Raw genomic sequence first — 19,622 nt, 5'->3', positions numbered from 1 at the left:
TCTATCATTACATCCACTTTTGTTATGCCACAATTTGCACCATGTTTTGCACTCACTGTTGTATCCACGTTTGCTTCCAATTTTGCATCCATGTTCACATCCTCTTTTGCATCAAATATTGCATCTATTTTTGCATCCACTTTTGTGTCAGGTTTATGCATTGGGTTTTGCATCTCGTTTTGTATCTACTTTTGCATCTACTTACATTGTATCCATTTTTTGCATCCAATTTTGTTTTGCCTGTTGCATCAATGTTTGCTTCCACTTTTACATCCATTTTTGCATCTTATTTTGCATATTTTTTGTCTATTGTTACATCCACTTTTGTTGCACCATATCTTGCGCCTACCATTGCAACCACATTTGCTTCCACGTTTGCATCCCCTATTGCATCCACTTTTGTTTCATCCATTTTTGCATCTGCTTTTGTGTCCGTTGTTGCATCCACATTTGTTTCACCACAATTTGTGCCAAGTTTTACACCTACCATTGGACCCATGTTTGCTTCCACTTTTGCCTTCATGTTTGCATCCAAGTTTGCATTGACAACTGCATCTACTTTTGCATCCACTTTTGTGTCAGGTTTTTCATGTTGTTGTGCATCTACTTATTTTGTATCCACTTTTCATCCAATTTTACTTCTATTGTTGCCCCCATTTCTATGTTCGCTTTTGCATCCCTTTTCCAACACTCATCATATTTTCTGCATTGATGATATTCCTTATGGCATTGACAATTATGAACAATTGATGACAATGTCAATAATATTGACAATGATGAAAATGAAGATGATGGCGATGACATGAATTGTGATTATGATGATAAAGACGATAGTGGTTACAATGACAATGATGATGATGGCAATGATTATGATGATGACGATGCTAATGACGTTGGCGAATCTTCCCAATTTTAGATGTTGTCATTGTCATAATCATAAGCATTATCTTTGGTGTCATCATCATCATTTTCATCTAGGTCATCATAAAAAACTATAATGGCATGAATGATGATGATGATTACAACAATGTCGATATAAATTACATTAATGATGATGATGGGGATGATAAAAATGACAATGACGATGATAATGGTGGTGATGATGATCATCATCGATCATCTCTCAAAAATAGAGTTGTTATTTCTCTTACGTATATCAATGTGTCCTAAACAACCCTTTTCTAGCACTGATCACATTTTTTGGGTTGATGATATTTCTTACAACATCTACAATTATGAACAATTGCAAACAATGTCCATAATGATGATGATGATGGCATGAATGGTGATTATGATGATAATGTAATGATGGCAATAACAATGACAAGGATGTGATGATGATGACAATGATTATGATAATGAGAATGACCTTACAATCTTATGGATTCGTGAACAATTACTAGTTTCAATACCATCTTCTGGATACGTATTACTATCATACTTTTTAGATTTTCTGTCTCTCTTGAGGTATCTTACTATAATGGTGTTGTCAACACTAGAAATATATCTTGTTGTAATGGTGGTTCTAATGTTAGCACTAGCAAAGTTTTTGTTAAATTTTGGTTAAAAAAAACCGATTTATGCAATTATTTTGACAATCTATGTAAAAAAGTAAATAACATCCAATTATTTTGACTATAGTCCCATTGATTATCATGAATTCACCAGTCTGAAGACCATCTTCTACATACATATTATTATTAAACTTTTTGCATTATATCCCTCTTATATCTTGTTGTAATGGCAGTATTAGCACTAGAAAAATATCTTGTTGTAATGGTGATGTTAGTATTAGCACCAAAAAAATCACTAAATTTTGGTAAAAAAAAGTTTATCATTTATTTATTTTTAATTTGGGAAATTTTTGTTTTTATATTTTTTGTTTTTAATTCTATTTTTATGCAGTAATATTTTTTTTGGTTGAATTTTGGTAGTAACTAGTTTTTGGTCTAATCATATGTATTAACCATGTTCTTTATGCTACAAGTCTAATTGTTGGGACAAAATTGCTCTTTCAAATAAGTTGCAAAAAGCATATAAATGGAAGAATAGCGATGACAACTATTTTCATTGTCCAACTGTTCAGTATATCATGTATGAAAATATTCAACATTTTTATAAACAATGGATTAGAGGTGAGTCTGTAATTGTACATAATGTTTGGATGATACATAAAAACAAAGTTTGTTTCATTGATGTGGTTAGGATCTACTTTGGATACGAAACCCTAGGTTTGGAAGTATGCAAATAATGAATTTGGTTTACCTTTGATAACAAATGAAATTTTATTTCTTTTTCCTCGTAAAACCAAGGAAGATATGTCAATAATTCTCGTTAGAAAACTACTTCTTGTTGAAGGTTTATAATTGGTTGCAAAAGTTCAACAACTGGGTATAGAAGTTTTTAGTTGCTATTAGGGAAACAATGTGATTATAGGTTTTAGCAGACATAGATCATTCTTGGTATTTGATTCACTTTGAGAATATAAGTACACCAAAGTGGATTAGGTTATGAGTGGATTGGCAAAGCAACCCTTATTTGTTCCTTTTAGTTTTTGAGATATCTCAAGTTCAACTAGTGCTAGTAAATGGTTTCAAAGATGTTTGCTAGGGTTTTTCAACAAGGTCACTAGGTCCCAATGTAACATAGATACTTCATATTTGTTGAAAAGTAAAACCCCCACATAGCACTGAATAGATCATTAATGACTACCTAGAGAACTTAGACTAAATTAATCGTGGAAGTAAAAATTACAACCAAATTAATCATGAAAGTAAGAACTACAATTGAAAAAAACACACTTGGTAATATACTAGAATTCATCCTCGCCAAATCCAAAGTTGATGAATAATATGTTAAATCTTTAATGAAACTCATGAAAAATAATAAGCATGTTATCGATATAAGAGTGCATGAACTTGCTTAATGTATATTTGTTAATTGGAGATGATGAATATCTAAATAAAGTTGATGAATAATATGTTAAATATTTGATGAAACTCATGAAAGATAATAAGCATGTTTATCCATATAGGAGTGCACAAACTTTCTTAATGTGTAGTTTACGAGAAATTTTTCCAGCGTAAATCACAAGATATATCATTTGTTTAGGCGTTTCGAACCAACCAGTGTGGTTCATCGTCAGGACAAGTTGAAGAATCAGATCCAACTTTGCATGTTAAATAGTTTGAGCAGAGGGGATATTTGCACCTTAGCCTTAACAACCCTTGCCCAAGATGAATCTATTTAATGGACTAGCTTGGATATGTTAGGTCTTGGATTTCCAGAGTACCCAATCAATGCTTAACTCCCTAGTCCTAGCCAAAATTCACTCCTATTGAAGAGACAACTTGAACAATCTTGCTAATAAGATTAACAAGTTCGTTCCTTTTGATTGATTTACAACAAACCTTAATGCCTCTCTTTTCTTATCCTCCTCTTCCATTCTCCAACAAAAACTTATTAATCTTATATCATAAACACTTTATATAGGTAAGCATTGTAATCATTTTCCTCAACTCACACGGTACCTTTACACCTCAACCCATATAAGTGGACCTAAGTCCATGGCACAACCCATCACACTCTAAGATGGTTCTAATTGTCTCCTCAAAACTAGGACATAACACACCTTAAATGCCAAATGGTTAAGTCATCCCAAATTTGTGGGATTTTTTCCTTCATGGAACACATTCTAGCTAGTGTTGATCAAACACAATGCACTAACACCACTAACACACACTAAAAGTCCTAGATACCCTTACGCTGTGGCACGCACCCAAGCACTTCGACTGCACCTCCATAAAATGCACCTTCAACTTTGGATGTCCCAAAATAGTAATATCCTAACCCAACATGGCCTACTTGTTAGATTTGTGTAGTTCCCTCCTTATCAGATCCTTGCACCTCCTTGCACTCCATGGTAAATCTACTCTAATGGTCACCTTCCAAGTTCCAACACTTCCTTTCACATCATGACATAACCACCGATATACATTACAACAACCTTCAACTTCTTTAGTGGGTTGCACATCTATTTCACATTTCTTCTCCATCTTACAAAGTGGTAGTGCCAAGGAGAGAGTATCAAGTTGAATCAAGGATTGCTCACTTAGTACCACTACTAAGTTGCCTTCGTGCAACTTGTCAAATCCCTTAATTTTGTTTCACAACTTCTCATAGGGCTTAACTTGCTTGTATACACTTCTAAGTGAGACTACAATCCCCCAACCTCTCCTCTGCAACCCTTGTTAGAGTCTTCTTAGACGTGCAATCATGCCTCACGCTGAATATAACACTAGCATCCCAAATGTGCATGCTCATTCCATCTTTTAATGCTTCACTGAAACCACATTATGACACTGCTTAAAATGAAATGTTTACATCTTAAGACAATGTACCTACTTTGCTTATGACAATCTAAACTATGCAAGTGGCTAAGAGAGGACTATATTTTCCCAGGATGAAAATATAGGGTCTTACAACCCCATTCACACAATAATTTAATATATTTCACCCGAAAAAAGATACATACCCTACTCCTTTCAAATTTATCATATAATTTTAAGAAATTAACACTTGTTATTAACTATTAAATAGACTTACTATATATTCTCCTTTGTTTGCACCCACCTTATATGTAAAAACATATAAATATTTTCAATACAACCAAATTAAAATCATATTTTTCCATTTAAAAATTATTAAATTGAAATTAAAAAAAATTACACCTAATAAACTTAAACAACAACCATAAAATTATATTATTATTATTATAAATATTTTATAACCTAACCAATAACCAAAAACATTATATAGTTACTTCTTTAGTGATGTGAAAATAAAAAAAATGTATTTATTGTTTTAATAACACCTAATAAACTTAAACAACAACCATAAAATTATATTATTATAAATATTTTCCAACCTAACCAAGAACCAAAAACATTATATAGCTACTTAACTAGTGATGTGAAAATAAAAAAATGTATTTACTGTTTTTCACTATGAAATTAGCATTTTTGAAAAAGGTAAAGCTTTACTTTTCTTTACAAAACCCCTCCCAACCCAAACTTCGTTTACGTTCTAGAACAAGAAGGAGGATCTGTTCGCTTTTCGCAGGGCGGGAGCGAAAACGAGATTGCAGAGATTTGCGAATTAGGGTTCACCAGTAGCAGACACTCGAACCCCACGATCGGTTCTTCAGTCCATTGACGGCGCCAAGGTATGTTCCATTTTTAACTTCAATGGATTTCCACCCGCACATTCAGTCTTCCACACAGAGAGGAGTACACGCATTTCAGGTTTCTGGTTCAAAATCCAGTGTGTTTTTAGCAGCCACTCTTGTATGTTTAGGTTTTAATCTCTGTGCTGCAATCTGTTACTGTTTGCAGGGATGGCGCTGGCATTTGATGAGTACGGGAGGCCATTTATCATAATAAAGGAGCAGGAGCAGAAGACCCGAATCAGAGGCTTAGATGCTCAGAAGGCCAACATTGCGGCCGCCAGGTTCGTTGCGAGAATCCTCTGCACCTCACTCGGCCCCAAGGGAATGGACAAGATGCTCCAGAGCCCCGACGACGATGTCACCATCAGTAAGCTTCTCTTCCATTTATTGAATCTCTATTTCTGGGTCGGTAAAACCCCTTAAAAATCTAAAAATCTGAAACTAAGTAGAATTTATTTTAAAAAACTTATGATTCGTAAGTAGCAGTTACTTTAAAAAATTTATAGGTTTTCCGAAAGGATTGAAATAAGCAAATACTCTGCGATCTGCTTACTCTTCCTCACAAACTGTGAGGCCTGCCGAGCTAGATGCTCTACATACGACGCTGACTGCCTACGAAAGCTCCCGAATGGGTGAATGCGTTGAGATGTCACTAACATTGAGAGATAGACACTTTCCAGGGATCTACTTGGCGTAGAGGTACTTTTGGCGGGCTTTTCACTAACCAAGAAACTTCGTTTACAAATTATTTTGCTCAAAATAACACCAATTGCTCGACAGCAGAAGGTTCATAAAGAAATGGAAATAATAATTTTAAGAAGAATTTCGGAATAAAGAAATAAATTATATAAATGTCCACAAATGATGAAAGGACATTAGGTTAATGGGACTAAAACTATATATTGATGCTGGAGTGCTTAAAGGTATTCGCTGAAAAGGAGAGACTACAAATAAGATTTCAGATTTAACAGAATGACGAATGATAAAATAACAAAGGGGTGATTATCTCAATTGTTTGTAGCCAATGTTGTTGAGCATCTGGCTGGTTCTAGTTACGTGTTAGTAGGTAACCAGTTTAAATCCCCCAGATTTAGGTGCACTAGTCTATGTCAACAGTTTTACGAAGAATGCCATTCACAAATATGGAGAAGCATCTCTTGGATTTCCTTATCAGATTTTCAAGGGTTATAATAACAGATAAACCTGATACAATGAAGACGAGCATCTGGCTGGTTCTGGTTACGTGTTAGTAGGTAACCAGTTTAAATCCCCCAGATTTAGGTGCACTAGTCTATGTCAACAGTTTTACGAAGAATGCCATTCGCAAATATGGAGAAGCATCTCTTGGATTTCCTTATCAGATTTTCAAGGGTTATAATAACAGATAAACCTGATACAATGAAGACGAGACTAATAGCAGAAGCCTAGAAAATAAATAAGTCCTAATTTATCTAAGCGTCAAAGGAGAGGTATGCAGGGCCATAAACCAGGCTGGATTCTATCCTGGCAAACTTTATTGAAGCTCATCGGAATGCAAAGTTTGACGGGTTACGTGTGGAAGGGAGAACCCTGGTGATGGGTGTCTGTCTAGTGTCTACAAGATATAAGCTGAGAATTATAGCTTTTGTAAGATAGCATACCTAGATGGCCTTGTGGATTATCTGGATGATCTCAACTGTGCTTGGTAAGGGTGCTTCTGAATCACTGATCGTCTGTTATTTTTGCTCATGACTGGTGCATCTACCGGGTCATCGATGCTTCATCCAGCTGAAAAAATGATGCAATCAATCTAGTGGATCTGGGTCTGGAGGACTCATGCATGTCCTGCTCTTAGAGTATTTGGTTCGCTTTACTTTGTTCTTGAATAATGAACTCTGCTTTCACTGTTGTGGGGAGATTCCGGTCTTAATGGATTTTTTGTTGTCATTTCAAAATTTGTAGTGGAGATAGTGGTTAAAAGCCATGCACTGCAACAATGCTCCCAGCCAGATAATTTCATTAAATTTTGGAATCTAATAAGAAAAATCGAAATCGAGTAATAGTTTGTGTGGGAAGCAAAGAAAGTGAGAAAAAAATCTCTTAGCTTTGAGCTTCATTTATGTGTACTTTGTATAATGGCTACTTGGTTAACTTAGTAGGTCAGTCTTTATTATCTAAAATATGCATATTGAAGATTGGATATCACGGCAGTTTCTCCCTCTCATCGCCATTGTCAACATGGTCGTCAGTGAGCATCTCTACATGAACAGAGGATCTATTTGTCCTTTTAATGTTAACAAATTTATAGTTAATTATATAATAAATATTTTGATGTACATGTACATGAGGACTGATTGGCGCCATGAGCAAATCCAGGCAAGGGTAGGGGGTTCAAGAATTTTAAGGAAGGTTGCCTCTTGTTCATAATTGTTGTGACAATTTTTCTGATTACTGGAGGTTCAAGAATTTCAAGGAAGGTTGCCTCTTGTTCATAATTGTTGTGACAATTTATCTGATTACCTTGACCTCCCTGATTTCAGCATACGTGTAACTAGGAATGGCTATAAACCATAGTAGCAAAATTTGAATCCGAATATGTATTCAAATACAACTCAGTATGGAAAATACCTAATAAAGAAATGCAGCATGGTTCCAATATGGAAATCTATATTTCTCAGTATGAAAATAAGCGTTTTGTTCCATATTTTAGAAGAATTTCATCCTCAGAACACACTAAAACCAGAAAAAGCAATTTATTCTTTGAAAATTTTGCAATGTAGTTTATTTTTAAGTGTTTTCTTACTGTTATTTTTATTTTTTTGAGGTTTTTGCTCTGTTTTTTTGGGGCTTATATGTTGATGGGTATCAAAGACATTATAAGGTAAGTGAACTGTTCTGTATCTGCATTGCAGTGAAAACATACTGAATTTTGTATTGTTGCCGAATTTCCATATAATAAAGAGCAATATGACCAAATCTTGCTACTATGCTATAAACTAGATTTCCAACATTGAAATCCCCTTGTGTATTCAGCTATGGGTCCTGTGGGTCATCTCGACTCCCTCCATGATAGTCCTTAGAACATATTCAGGTTTGTATTTGTTCAATAGAAATGTAGGGAAACAAATATTCCTTTCAAAGGTGTAAGACTCTGTCACCAAGCAATATCTAATGTGCCTAAACATGGTTCTATCAACCCTATGGTTGTCTTGTGGTATTTTTTCTTGCTTCTCTGTTCTACACTACTTGGACACTCCATAACATTTTTCTACATTTTAATCATGCTAATTATAGAATGATTGTTAATTTTAGATAACAATGGTATGTTCTTATGCTTTAGAGCAATTTACGTCAATTTTCCTTATTAGCCCAATATAAATTTCCAGATTAGCAATCACATAAATATTGAGAGTATTTGCAGATAGAACATAAACAATAAGAATAAGACAAGTCAAGACAAGAGGGCACAATATTTGGCGGATGCTAGAGAAAAACCCCAATGTGGGGAAAACCCTTTGATCAAATCTTCTTATTATTCTTCAAAAGTTCAGCACAGAGAGAGAGAGAGAGAGAGAGTACATCATACAAAATTACTTGCCCAATCACTGTCAAAACAGTCCAGCCAAACAACAGTTAACAAGATGTTGTAACCAGAAAGTTAATGCTAGTCAAACCAACAAAAATCTCCTCCAAATGAGCTCAGCCAAACCCAGTCAATTCGGCCTCATAATAAGATCTTCATCTTCCAAATTTAGTTGAGATTTAATTTCTACACAGCTCAGCTTCGTAGCTTCATTGAACAGCAATAGCAGAGCTGCTTGGTATGTTGTTACTGCCAAATCTATTACCGATGGCTCTTGGCTCTACACAGTTCATATGGCTCACGATGTATAAGACTTTGTTCCTCTGCATTATGTATAACATTAACACACAGGTCGACTGACACGTTCCTCTACAACAAAGTCAGTTTGACTGAATGGCATCAATCTGCATTGCTTCTCTGCGACATATTTTGGCATTGATGCATAGTTAATATGGAATCGATACTCCATATATATGTAATCTAACCAATAGCGTCAAAATGGCATCATCTTATATGACCATGGAAATAACTCCTAATGAAGACTGTAATCTTACAGAGACCAGCATAAATAAACATGTTGAGTTTAAGATACATAAGGCACCGTTGAGTATTTTTTAAGTGACAAGACACCATTGTTGAGAATTCGATGTTTATATGTAATCTAACCAATAGCATCAAATGGCATCATCTTATATGACCATGGAAAGAACCCCTAATGAAGACTGTAATCTTACAGAGACCAGCATAAATAAACTTGTTGAATTTAAGATCCACAAGGCACTGTTGAGTTTTTTTTTTAAGTTACAAGACACCATTGTTGACAATTCGCTGTTTAGATTCAAGTCTAGGGCATATAGTTGGCATAGTAAGAAAAGATATGTTGCTCCCTCAGAACTCACTGATACTTCTCACTGGCACTAGCTAGTAAGGTGACTATCAAGAAGTGAAAGGAACAAATCTCTATGATACCAAAGATCATCTGACTTCACTTCTAAGGAATGTTAGACTTTTGTTGTGTCTTCAATCTCCATAATAAGTCCAGGAGTATCCACCGATCTTCATTCTCTGAAGCATTGATCTATCTCATTGGTATAATTTCCTTTGCCTATCTTCAATATCATAATCAAGGAAGAGCATATGCATGGGAAGATTGTTCTGGCAGTCAGTGATATTGTTGACATCCACTGTCAATACTATTAGCATTTCAAAATCAAAACTATCTTCTACACTTGGGGTTTCAGACGAAGCAGGGTTTCAAATCATAACCAGTCTGAAAAACCATTGGAGTTGGGGGCTCTTTGACTAGGTTCTGAAAGTGCATGCTATTTGTAAGATTGGTGTAATGAAAGGAAGGGTAAAGAGGGTATAGCCAAAGTAATTGATAGGTTTCTGGTGGACACCAAAATTAGGCTATACCTACCTTCAGTGACAATGGAATTCACAACCACCAAACCCAAATTTTATATTTTTTAGGCACTAGCTGGAGTAGTGGATAAAACCACCACTCCTTTAGATCCAAATAATTTTAACTTCTATATCGATCCATCGCCACTTTATGTTATTTCCTTGTAGACGAAGGGATGGAACTCCCTGTCTGAAACATAAAACAAAATTTAAGGAACAGTAGCATGAGTCGAGCAGTGTTCTCTCCTCTGATGAGTTGTGGCACAAAAACCGTGCATTATCTAAGTCCCTCCTCTTTAAGGTAGAACTGGGTGACTGATTAGCTGACCTGGAAAACTTCTTCATCCTCTATTGCAAAACAGAGTATTTCTATGTTAGTCAGTCGAACTCACATGGAAAATCCAATCTGTGATATGTTTTATTTCTCTAAAATAAAACAAAATTAACCATATGTTGCATTACAGATTTGTTTTCGACTTGCATCTCAATCAGCGATATTAGGCTATATATCTCAATAAATTACTGTTTTCATTGTCACGTTCCAGGTACTCCTTTGAGATCAAGTCCTGAATTCTGGATTTTATTGCTTTAAGTTCGGGCTTGAATGTGCTTTGGAATTGTTCAACACACTCACTCAATAGTTGTTGCTGAGGTAAGATTTTTCTAGCCTTCATGATGAGAACTATTGTTGAATCTATTCAGAAATGTCTGTCTTCTTTTACATTTTCAATCACTCTATTCCTCTCATTTGCATTCATATCTGTAAGTGGAATCTTAATATTTTTCAACTTGTGCGAAAAGGGAGGATTGAATTCAAAATTATCACTTGTAGATATTGTTGCAGTGCTAGGTTCCTTTAGAAGAATCTCGATCTTGCCACATGAAACTAAATACAGAAGTTGAATAAGATCTTCATCTTCCAAATTTAGTTGAGATTTAATTTCTACACAGCTCATCTTCGTAGCTTCATTGAACAGCAGTAGCAGAGCTGCTTGGTATGTTGTTACTGCCAATTCTATTACCGATGGCTCTTGGCTCTACACAGTTCATATGGCTCACGATGTATAAGACTTTGTTCCTCTGCATTATGTATAACATTAACACATAGGTCGACTGGCACATTCTTATACAACAAAGTCAGTTTGAATGAATGGCATCAATCTACATTGCTTCTCTGCGACATATTTTGGCACTGATGCATAGTTAATATGGAATCGATACTCCATATATATGTAATCTAACCAATAGCATCAAATGGCGTCATCCTATATGACCATGGAAATAACTCCTAATGAAGACTGTAATCTTACAGAGACCAGCATAAATAAACATGTTGAGTTTAAGATCCATAAGGCACCGTTGAGTATTTTTTAAGTGATAAGACACCATTGTTGAGAATTCGATGTTTATATGTAATCTAACCAATAGCATCAAATGGCATCATCTTATATGACCATGGAAAGAACTCCTAATGAAGACTGTAATCTTACAGAGATCAGCATAAATAAACTTGTTGAATTTAAGATACACAAGGCACTGTTGAGTTTTTTTTTTAAGTGACAAGACACCATTGTTGACAATTCGCTGTTTAGATTCAAGTCTAGGGCATATAGTTGGAATAGTAAGAAAATATATGTTGCTCCCTCAGAACTCACTGATACTTCTCACTGGCACTAGCTAGTAAGGTGCCTATGAAGAAGTGAAAGGAACAAATATCGATGATACCAAAGATCATCTGACTTCACTTCTAAGGAATGTCAGACTTTTACTGTGTCTTCAATCTCCATAACAAGTCCAGGAGTATCCACCGATCTTCATTCTCTGAAGCATTGATCTATCTCATTGGTATTACCTCCTTTGCCTATCTTCAATATCATAATCAAGGAAGAGTGTATGCATGGGCAGATTGTTCTGGCAGTCAGTGATATTGTTGACATCCACTGTCTGTACTATTAGCATTTCAAAATCAAAACTATCTTCTACACTTGGGGTTTCAGTCGAAGCAGGGTTTCAAATCATAACCCTGCAAAAAGTTTTGAATAACAGTAAGAAGATCTTCATCAAGTTTGAGCTTTATCTAGCAGCGGGGCTGCTCCATTTCAGTAGTATGAATGACTTGTTTCAAGTATGGTAGTAAGGATGACCAGGAAGAACAATCTGTACAGAATGGAGCTGAAGAGACACAAGAATTCAAAGTTGGAGAAAATATACAACTTGTGAAAGTAGACACAGTGGCTAGCAACCAGGAACCTTCTAACATGGGTGCTCCATTGAAGATGCCTATGCTTACAGAAGGCCTTGATATGTCTTCTTGCTTGAATTCTTTGTTTGGTACTGGACTTTAGTGATCCATTAGATAAGCCAAATCTTATGGAGAGTAATGATGCATTATTTTGTTCAGGTATTGATGATTCTCTTCCAGAAAATATCTCAGAGATTTAATTTAATTTCTACACAGCTCATCTTCGTAGCTTCATTGAACAGCAGTAGCAGAGCTGCTTGGTATGTTGTTACTGCCAATTCTATTACCGATGGCTCTTGGCTCTACACAGTTCATATGGCTCACGATGTATAAGACTTTGTTCCTCTGCAATATGTATAACATTAACACACAGGTTGACTGACACGTTCCTCTACAACAAAGTCGGTTTGAATGAATGGCATCAACCTACATTGCTTCTCTGCGACATATTTTGGCACTGATGCGAGGAGAGATACATTATAGAGCTACTTAGAGGGCTAGAGGTGGATTATTGTATAACACATATGCTAGGGAGTCACACCACAATCCAAGCTTTCTCTTTTAGTAGGCTTTAGTGTGTTACTGCTGTGGCATGCATTATGGCGATACCATCCCTACAGGAGCTATGGTCATTATTAGAAAGATTTCTGGTGAGCTTAGTATGCATTGATACAGTGGTTTTAGGAGATGGTTTATAAGGAGTGCAATGCAGATGTTGAGTGTAGAAACATACAGATCACATATGGAAATTTCATTATGGCTTTCTAGTGGGAGTGATTAGCTTGTTGGAGACCAGAACTTCAGATGCTACCGAATACAGAAAACACTCTAATTTGATTTTTTGCCTGCCTTTCTCGAAACCTCGTTCTGGATAATCCACTCATCGGAGGTATGAAAGTGAAGGACTTGAAATACCAACCTTCATCTCCCAGATGCTGGGAACTTGGGAGAGAATGCTGGATGGTTTCAAGATCTCACTTCTGTGGAATATGGTTTCAATATTTTCATGCTGATCCTGAGACCCCGGGTGAGCAATCTGTCATTAGCAGATCCCAGTCTTTAAGCAGTTAGTCCTGTTTGGACACTAGGAGATCCCTCTTTAGCTCCTTTTACTGCTTTCATGAACCCCACCCATCTTAGTTACTGGTTCCTTAGCTCCTTTCGGTCGCAAGAGAGAGGATACGTTACGTAACGAGTCTTTATGTGCAAGATTGGTCAAGCGAGATTCTTATTCCCGGTCAAAAGATCTGAATTCCGGGATGAATGGGGAACTGGTATTAACGTCCTCCTTTTATATCTAATTTGGCCAGTAGGTGGAGCACCGGTGTGCTGGCTGATTGCTCCTGGAGCGGTAGGGCCCCTCACTTTCTTTTGTTCGGCTTTCCCAGGTGATTGGAAGATCTGGCCATAGCTATAGGAATAAGCTGGGGGCGCTCTTGCCAGCCATTGTGGATTCGGTAATTGCTTGCCATTGTGAAAAGGTTGGAAGAGCTCAAATAAGAATAGGGGTCGCCTAATAATAGTAAGTAGGGCGACGCACTAATCTGAACCTATGGATGGAATCAGCCCAATCTATCTATCCTGTTGGCCCCGATTGGAATCCTGTAGGAAAAAACTGGCTTAGTCAATCAATGCTTGAGCAGAAACATCCCTCATCTCGCCGCCCATCCGATACAGCTGGGCATCCGATCTAGGTCAGACCTCATCAAGGTGTCGAGCATCCATAAGGTAATCCGATCAATAAGCGAGAACGAGCGCATGAATGAACCCTTTATAAGTCAGGGGCCTGCCTGTCACTTCAAACATAAAATTGAGATTGATGTGCCTGGATGGATGATTTGGACTAGCTAGATGTCGGCCCACCTCCCCGCTGGCACTACTCCCGATATAGGGATTCGATCCAGCCAAAGCAGGTGCAGGGAAGAATCCAACCGGGCGATTAGTCTTTGTGTTATGAGCTTTCTTGGTGGAAACATGTACACTGGTCTATGTGCCTCACTGATTAGTAATGTTATACCATCCTGTAATAAAGAGACTATAGATATGAAACCTACTCACTATCCATGGTACTTGTTGGCTCTCTCCCTCTTTCACACTGATCTAGCCTCTAAGATCTTTATAGAAATTTCTAAGATCTTTATAGATCTTTATATGAAACCAATTCTCAGACAGAGAAGAATGGATATCATGAAGAAAACCTAAATTTTATGGCTATAGAGGATGCAATTCCCAGAGGCCAGGCCAACAAGCCCTTCTGGGCTCATGGGGTTGACTTATTGGGATATTCTTTGGGGTCCAGGAGGCATGCCAATTTGCCATTTGAAGATCCTAATTCTCCTCGCCATTCGCAAATCGTTCGTCTGTGCTTATGCTCAGAGAGGACAGCTCAGCTTGAGAATGTAAGTTGATAATCTGTACTGATAGATTTATAGATAGTTTTGTAGCATTGCTGCAAGTCAATATCCAATACTGTGTACTGTTTGATTTAGTAGTGTCAGAGAAGTCATATGGGGAGGATAGGAATTATGTTATGCGGATATGAAGTCCATAAGGTTTATTTCCTAGTATCTAGGTCAATGAAGAGGATAGGAATTGTTCTGTAACTGTGGATAGGAAGTCCATAAGGTCTATAGCCTAGTGATAGCTAGGCCATAAAGTCTATTATCTTCCATGTTAATAGAGTTTATTGTCCACAAAGAGTTTATAGTCCATGAGGTCTTACATTTGTGCATTGTTAATGCCAGTAAATGCACACTAGGTTTTGTTCTCTACGTTATATCATTATAAATTAATGAACTATAAGTTCTATGATTTCATGAGTATCAATTTTGATGTTGATGGATTGCCATCACAGGTTTGCAAGACAGAAAGAACAACAATGTGTGGAGCTTTAACAGCAGCTGGGCTTAAAGCCACTTCCGTTCTCAAGGAGCTTGGCAATCGCTGGGAGCATTACTCTGTCATAACTCTGGTTGACTGCAGAAGCCTCGTTGGCAGCAGCCTATCTGATCATAGTGTTGGTAAGGTTTTGCTAATTCCATATTTGCACATTGCTTTATTTTATTTTGAATTACCACTGCTGCTTCAAAGTTTTGTCTAGTTTTCACAGTATGTTTTTGTATTTATTTACAGTTATCGGTTTCTGTAGGTTTAATTTATTTATGGCATGATTTCTTGCACTCTATGAACTGGGTTTTTCTAGTGTGAGCAGTCATGTTGTTCATGGTATATATGTTGTACAGATACACTTGTATTCAGTAAGAAAGCAATTGTGTGTGGTTCTATCAGCTACAAACAGTATTAGTATATCTCAATTTGTATACCCTTTATTTTTTTATTAATTTTCTTCTGATCAGTTGTGTGAATATTTGTATTGCTTCCCTTGACCCTTATTTTGGTTTCTTGTGGGCACGAAGGTTTCTACCATTCTGCTATTATGAATACCCATCATATCAATGAAACAGGGGACTTTTGGGAGCTGGCCAGACAATGCTCAAATGCACTTGATACATCTATGAGGAATCGAAAACATTTCACAGACATGAGTGATGTCAACTTCCTTATGTGCCAAGCAATTCGACATCCTTATTTAACTCCATCATCTTCACTTCGCACTTCACTTATTGTTGTATTTGAAGGTCCCATGGTGGACGAAATGGATGAATTGAAAAGGGCAATAGGTTTAGAGGATTATATGGGATGCTCTTCTGTTCATGGAGGAGGACCTTCTCTTGCAGTTTTTGATACAGTTAGAAATGGAGCTTTGGATTGTGCATGTGTATATCCCGCATCTTTGCATTCCAGAAAACAAATGCAAACTTTAATTAACTGTATGAAGAGTATCCTCATTGGTGCTGCTAAGCTCTGAGAGAAAGTGTCAGGTGCAGACCTTGACAGAAACCTGACTGTGCAAATGGGATAAAGGATATCATCTAGGAAAATCTTATGTAGCCATTGTTTTCGTTCATGCAAAGCAGTGTTTTTTTGTAGCACAGACTTTTATCATTAAATACTACCATATGATAAACAACGATCTTATCTATCAATTTGCAAGTATTGTTTATATTTTTCCCTCATATCTTTTCAGAGTGAGAATCCCAATTTCAATTTATTGAAAATAAAAATACACAAGTGTGGCCAAGCTCGGAATCCTATTGAGACAATAAGATGCAAGAGAATACACTGAGTCCTTATGTCCTTGGAGCACCTACTACATGAGAAAAAAAAAATAAAAAATCACCTAGTTAATTCAAGGAAAATGATATAGCCTAAATCCAAAGAAATGCAGAGGTTCCATCTTTCCATAGGCGCATAATAATATTGTATGCATAAGAGATAACATATACATAACACAAATTTTCTCTGCTTTCTTTTATCTGTTGTCACCCAGATGGCCCTGGTTAGTTTTGTAGTCAAAAGTGGTCAAATCTTGTAGTCAATGGCTACAGAATTATTTGATGTTGTTGTCTGACATAAGGTTGTTTGCCTGTGCTGTAGTTGATCTATAAACTGAAGTATAACTAGAGGTGTTCTAGTTTTCAGCGGATATTTTATAGTATCTGAGAATTCATATGTATAGCACAAAGAAGTTCAATGCAATTCTTCACTATTAAGAAATATGTTAATAGATAGTAACCTTGTTTTCCTATTAGTGAACAAACATTTACATTCAGTCGGTATACATATTACAGGATTTCAAAACAAAAGGCTCAGAGTCTTTATAGAAATTTCACATATGGAAATTTCATTATGGCTTTCTAGTGGGAGTGATTAGCTTGTTGGAGACCAGAACTTCAGATGCTACCGAATACAAAAAACACTCTGATTTTCTTTTTTGCCTGCCTTTCTCGAAACCTCGTTCTGGATAATCCACTCATCGGAGGTATGAAAGTGAAGGACTTGAAATACCAACCTTCATCTCCCAGATGCTGGGAACTTGGGAGAGAATGCTGGATGGTTTCAAGATCTCACTTCTGTGGAATATGGTTTCAATATTTTCATGCTGATCCTGAGACCCCGGGTGAGCAATCTGTCATTAGCAGATCCCAGTCTTTAAGCAGTTAGTCCTGTTTGGACACTAGGAGATCCCTCTTTAGCTCCTTTTACTGCTTTCATGAACCCCACCCATCTACTCCTGAACCTGGACCACCTGTAACTCCTGCTACTGATCTTTAGTCAAATCCATGAAGGGAGCATGCCAGGAAAGCATTTTTATTGTTGATGGCATAATTGTTGCAGGTCCAATTAGAGAAAAATTGTTTGATATGGACAGCAACAGAAAACATGAGGGATTCATTGACCCTGCCAAAATTGAGGGAAACAATGGCCAGGAAGCTGGAGAGAACCAAAATTTCGAAGTTGGAGAAAATATACAGATTGTGGTGAGCAAGTAGGAACCTTCCCAACTGGATACTCCGTTGAGGATCCATGAGGTTACGCCGAGATATAATATATCAACCTGTTTAAGCACCTTATTTGGCCTGGACTCTAGTATTCGATCCAAAAATTCAGAACTTAGAAAAAGTTACAATATATCCCCTTGTTTAAGTATGAATGAATCTCTTCTAGAAGACACAAAGAAAAGTCGGCAATGAGAGCATTCAGGTATTTAATTTTTCATTAAACATTATTTAGAATGTATTAATATTTATAAGTATCTTAAACATGTATTTGTGTGAAAATAAATTGAATTGGTTTATGTTTAAGGACAAGGCATCCAAGGCGAGGTTAACCAAGACAAAAGTCACTCATCGTAGTGGCCAGAAAGGTTTAAAAGCACTGATAACAACCTTTGTAAGTATATTAAACATGTGATATTTTTTTAATAAATTTTGTACTAGAAGAAAGTCATTGTTATCTAATTTCTCCCTATTTACTGATTGATAGGAACTAAAATATGGAAGACCTCCAAATCATTTGGAAAAGGAGGTGCTGCAGGAAAAGAGATGGGTTGAATTTGTTGTTTGGATGGACTCCATGGTATGTAATCTTAGTTGGATTTCCAATATACTTTTAAACTATATTTTCATTTTATTTTTTAGTACTATTAGATATTATATCTTACTTCATTTTATGGTTAACATTGTATAACAAAAACATGCGTTGTGTTATGTAATTAATACTAACAGGTAATATTGATTTTTTTTGTCAGAATGCTATAGGTAATGATTGCCAAGACGATGATCCAAATTATGTTCAACATATATCAGGAGATGATGAGGATGAGGATGAGGATGATGGTGGTGAAGGAGGAGATGATGATGATAGTTGCGGTGTTGGTGATGATGTGGATCAGAGTAATGAGGATGGTCAAGATGATCATGAGGATGATCTTGGTGGTGGTAGCTAGGCATGCACATGCATTGTTTTTTATGAAGAAATTATTGTGTAGAATGACATTCTTATGTTTAGATGGGTGTTGTGAATTTACCCTATATCAATGAGACATTTTGATTTTGTAATCATACGATGAGTTTGATTTATGTATGTTGTTAATTTATCGTAGAATAACGATATTCATGAAATATTTTGATTTGTTAATCATATTTGAATTTTACTTGTTTTGATTAAAAATAATACTGATTTTATTAGTATTATGTTGCTATTTTATACATGTTTTGAAAGTTGTTAATGACACATTGTTATTTTTTTGGATGGATGTTGTCAATTTCTCTTAAATTTCTTTACAAATGATTTTGAATTGTGATATCTGCTTTAATGATATTTAGAAACTATCATATATTTCACTATGAATCTATAAAGGGGGTCATATATGTAAAGAAAAATATACTCTATATAAGAAGTCAAATGCGGATGTAACCATGGATGCAAAATTGAAAGTAAAATTGGATGTTAAACTAGGAATTAATACAAAATGCAGACAATTGACATACAAAGTGTTTTAAATTAGAAGTGAAAAATTGTGCAATAGTTGACACAAAGAAGGGAACAAAACATGGCATACAAAAGGATATCAAATTGGGCAAAAACAAGGACACATAAATGGGCACCAAATTAGATGCAAAAAAAGACAACAACTAGATGTAAAATAAGATGCAAAGTTGAACGTTAAAAAGAAGCAAAAAACGTTACAAATTAATATGCCAAATGATGATGCAAATAATGGTGTAAATTTGGGATGCAAACTTGGGTGCAAAAAAGGAAAAAAAAAAGATGTAAGAAAAGAC

The 19,622-nt window shown here is 36.1% G+C and overlaps 1 protein-coding gene across 6 annotated transcripts; it reads left to right on the top strand.

Annotated features, from left to right (window-relative positions):
* Positions 1–5,036: 5,036 nt before the first annotated feature.
* LOC149208985 (uncharacterized) lies at positions 5,037–18,657 on the top strand. Of its 6 annotated transcripts, XR_016252815.1 has the most exons (5): positions 13,706–14,834; positions 15,290–15,455; positions 18,142–18,228; positions 18,322–18,414; positions 18,587–18,657. XR_016252815.1 is itself a non-coding variant. In XM_089396234.1 (4 exons), the coding sequence occupies exons 2-4, from the start codon at positions 5,478–5,480 to the stop codon at positions 16,301–16,303; spliced, it is 735 nt and encodes a 244-aa protein (XP_089252360.1). In that variant the 5' UTR covers positions 5,037–5,303; positions 5,394–5,477; the 3' UTR covers positions 16,304–18,029. The 6 variants fall into 6 exon arrangements, 5 of the variants coding, with proteins under 5 accessions (XP_089252360.1, XP_089252359.1, XP_089252358.1 ...); XM_089396234.1 differs by lacking the exons at positions 13,706–14,834; positions 18,142–18,228; positions 18,322–18,414; positions 18,587–18,657 and adding exons at positions 5,037–5,303; positions 5,394–5,594; positions 15,852–18,029; XM_089396233.1 differs by lacking the exons at positions 13,706–14,834; positions 18,142–18,228; positions 18,322–18,414; positions 18,587–18,657 and adding exons at positions 5,053–5,224; positions 5,394–5,594; positions 15,852–18,029.
* Positions 18,658–19,622: the final 965 nt, after the last annotated feature.

The sequence above is a fragment of the Pinus tabuliformis genome, chromosome 1_2 (genome assembly GCF_031772625.1).
Source record: "Pinus tabuliformis cultivar Carrire ecotype Pingquan chromosome 1_2, CPIR1, whole genome shotgun sequence".
NCBI classification, from domain to species: Eukaryota; Viridiplantae; Streptophyta; class Pinopsida; order Pinales; family Pinaceae; genus Pinus; species Pinus tabuliformis.
The sequence above is the reverse complement of the archived record's forward strand: the minus strand, read 5'-3'. Positions and strand labels throughout refer to the sequence as shown.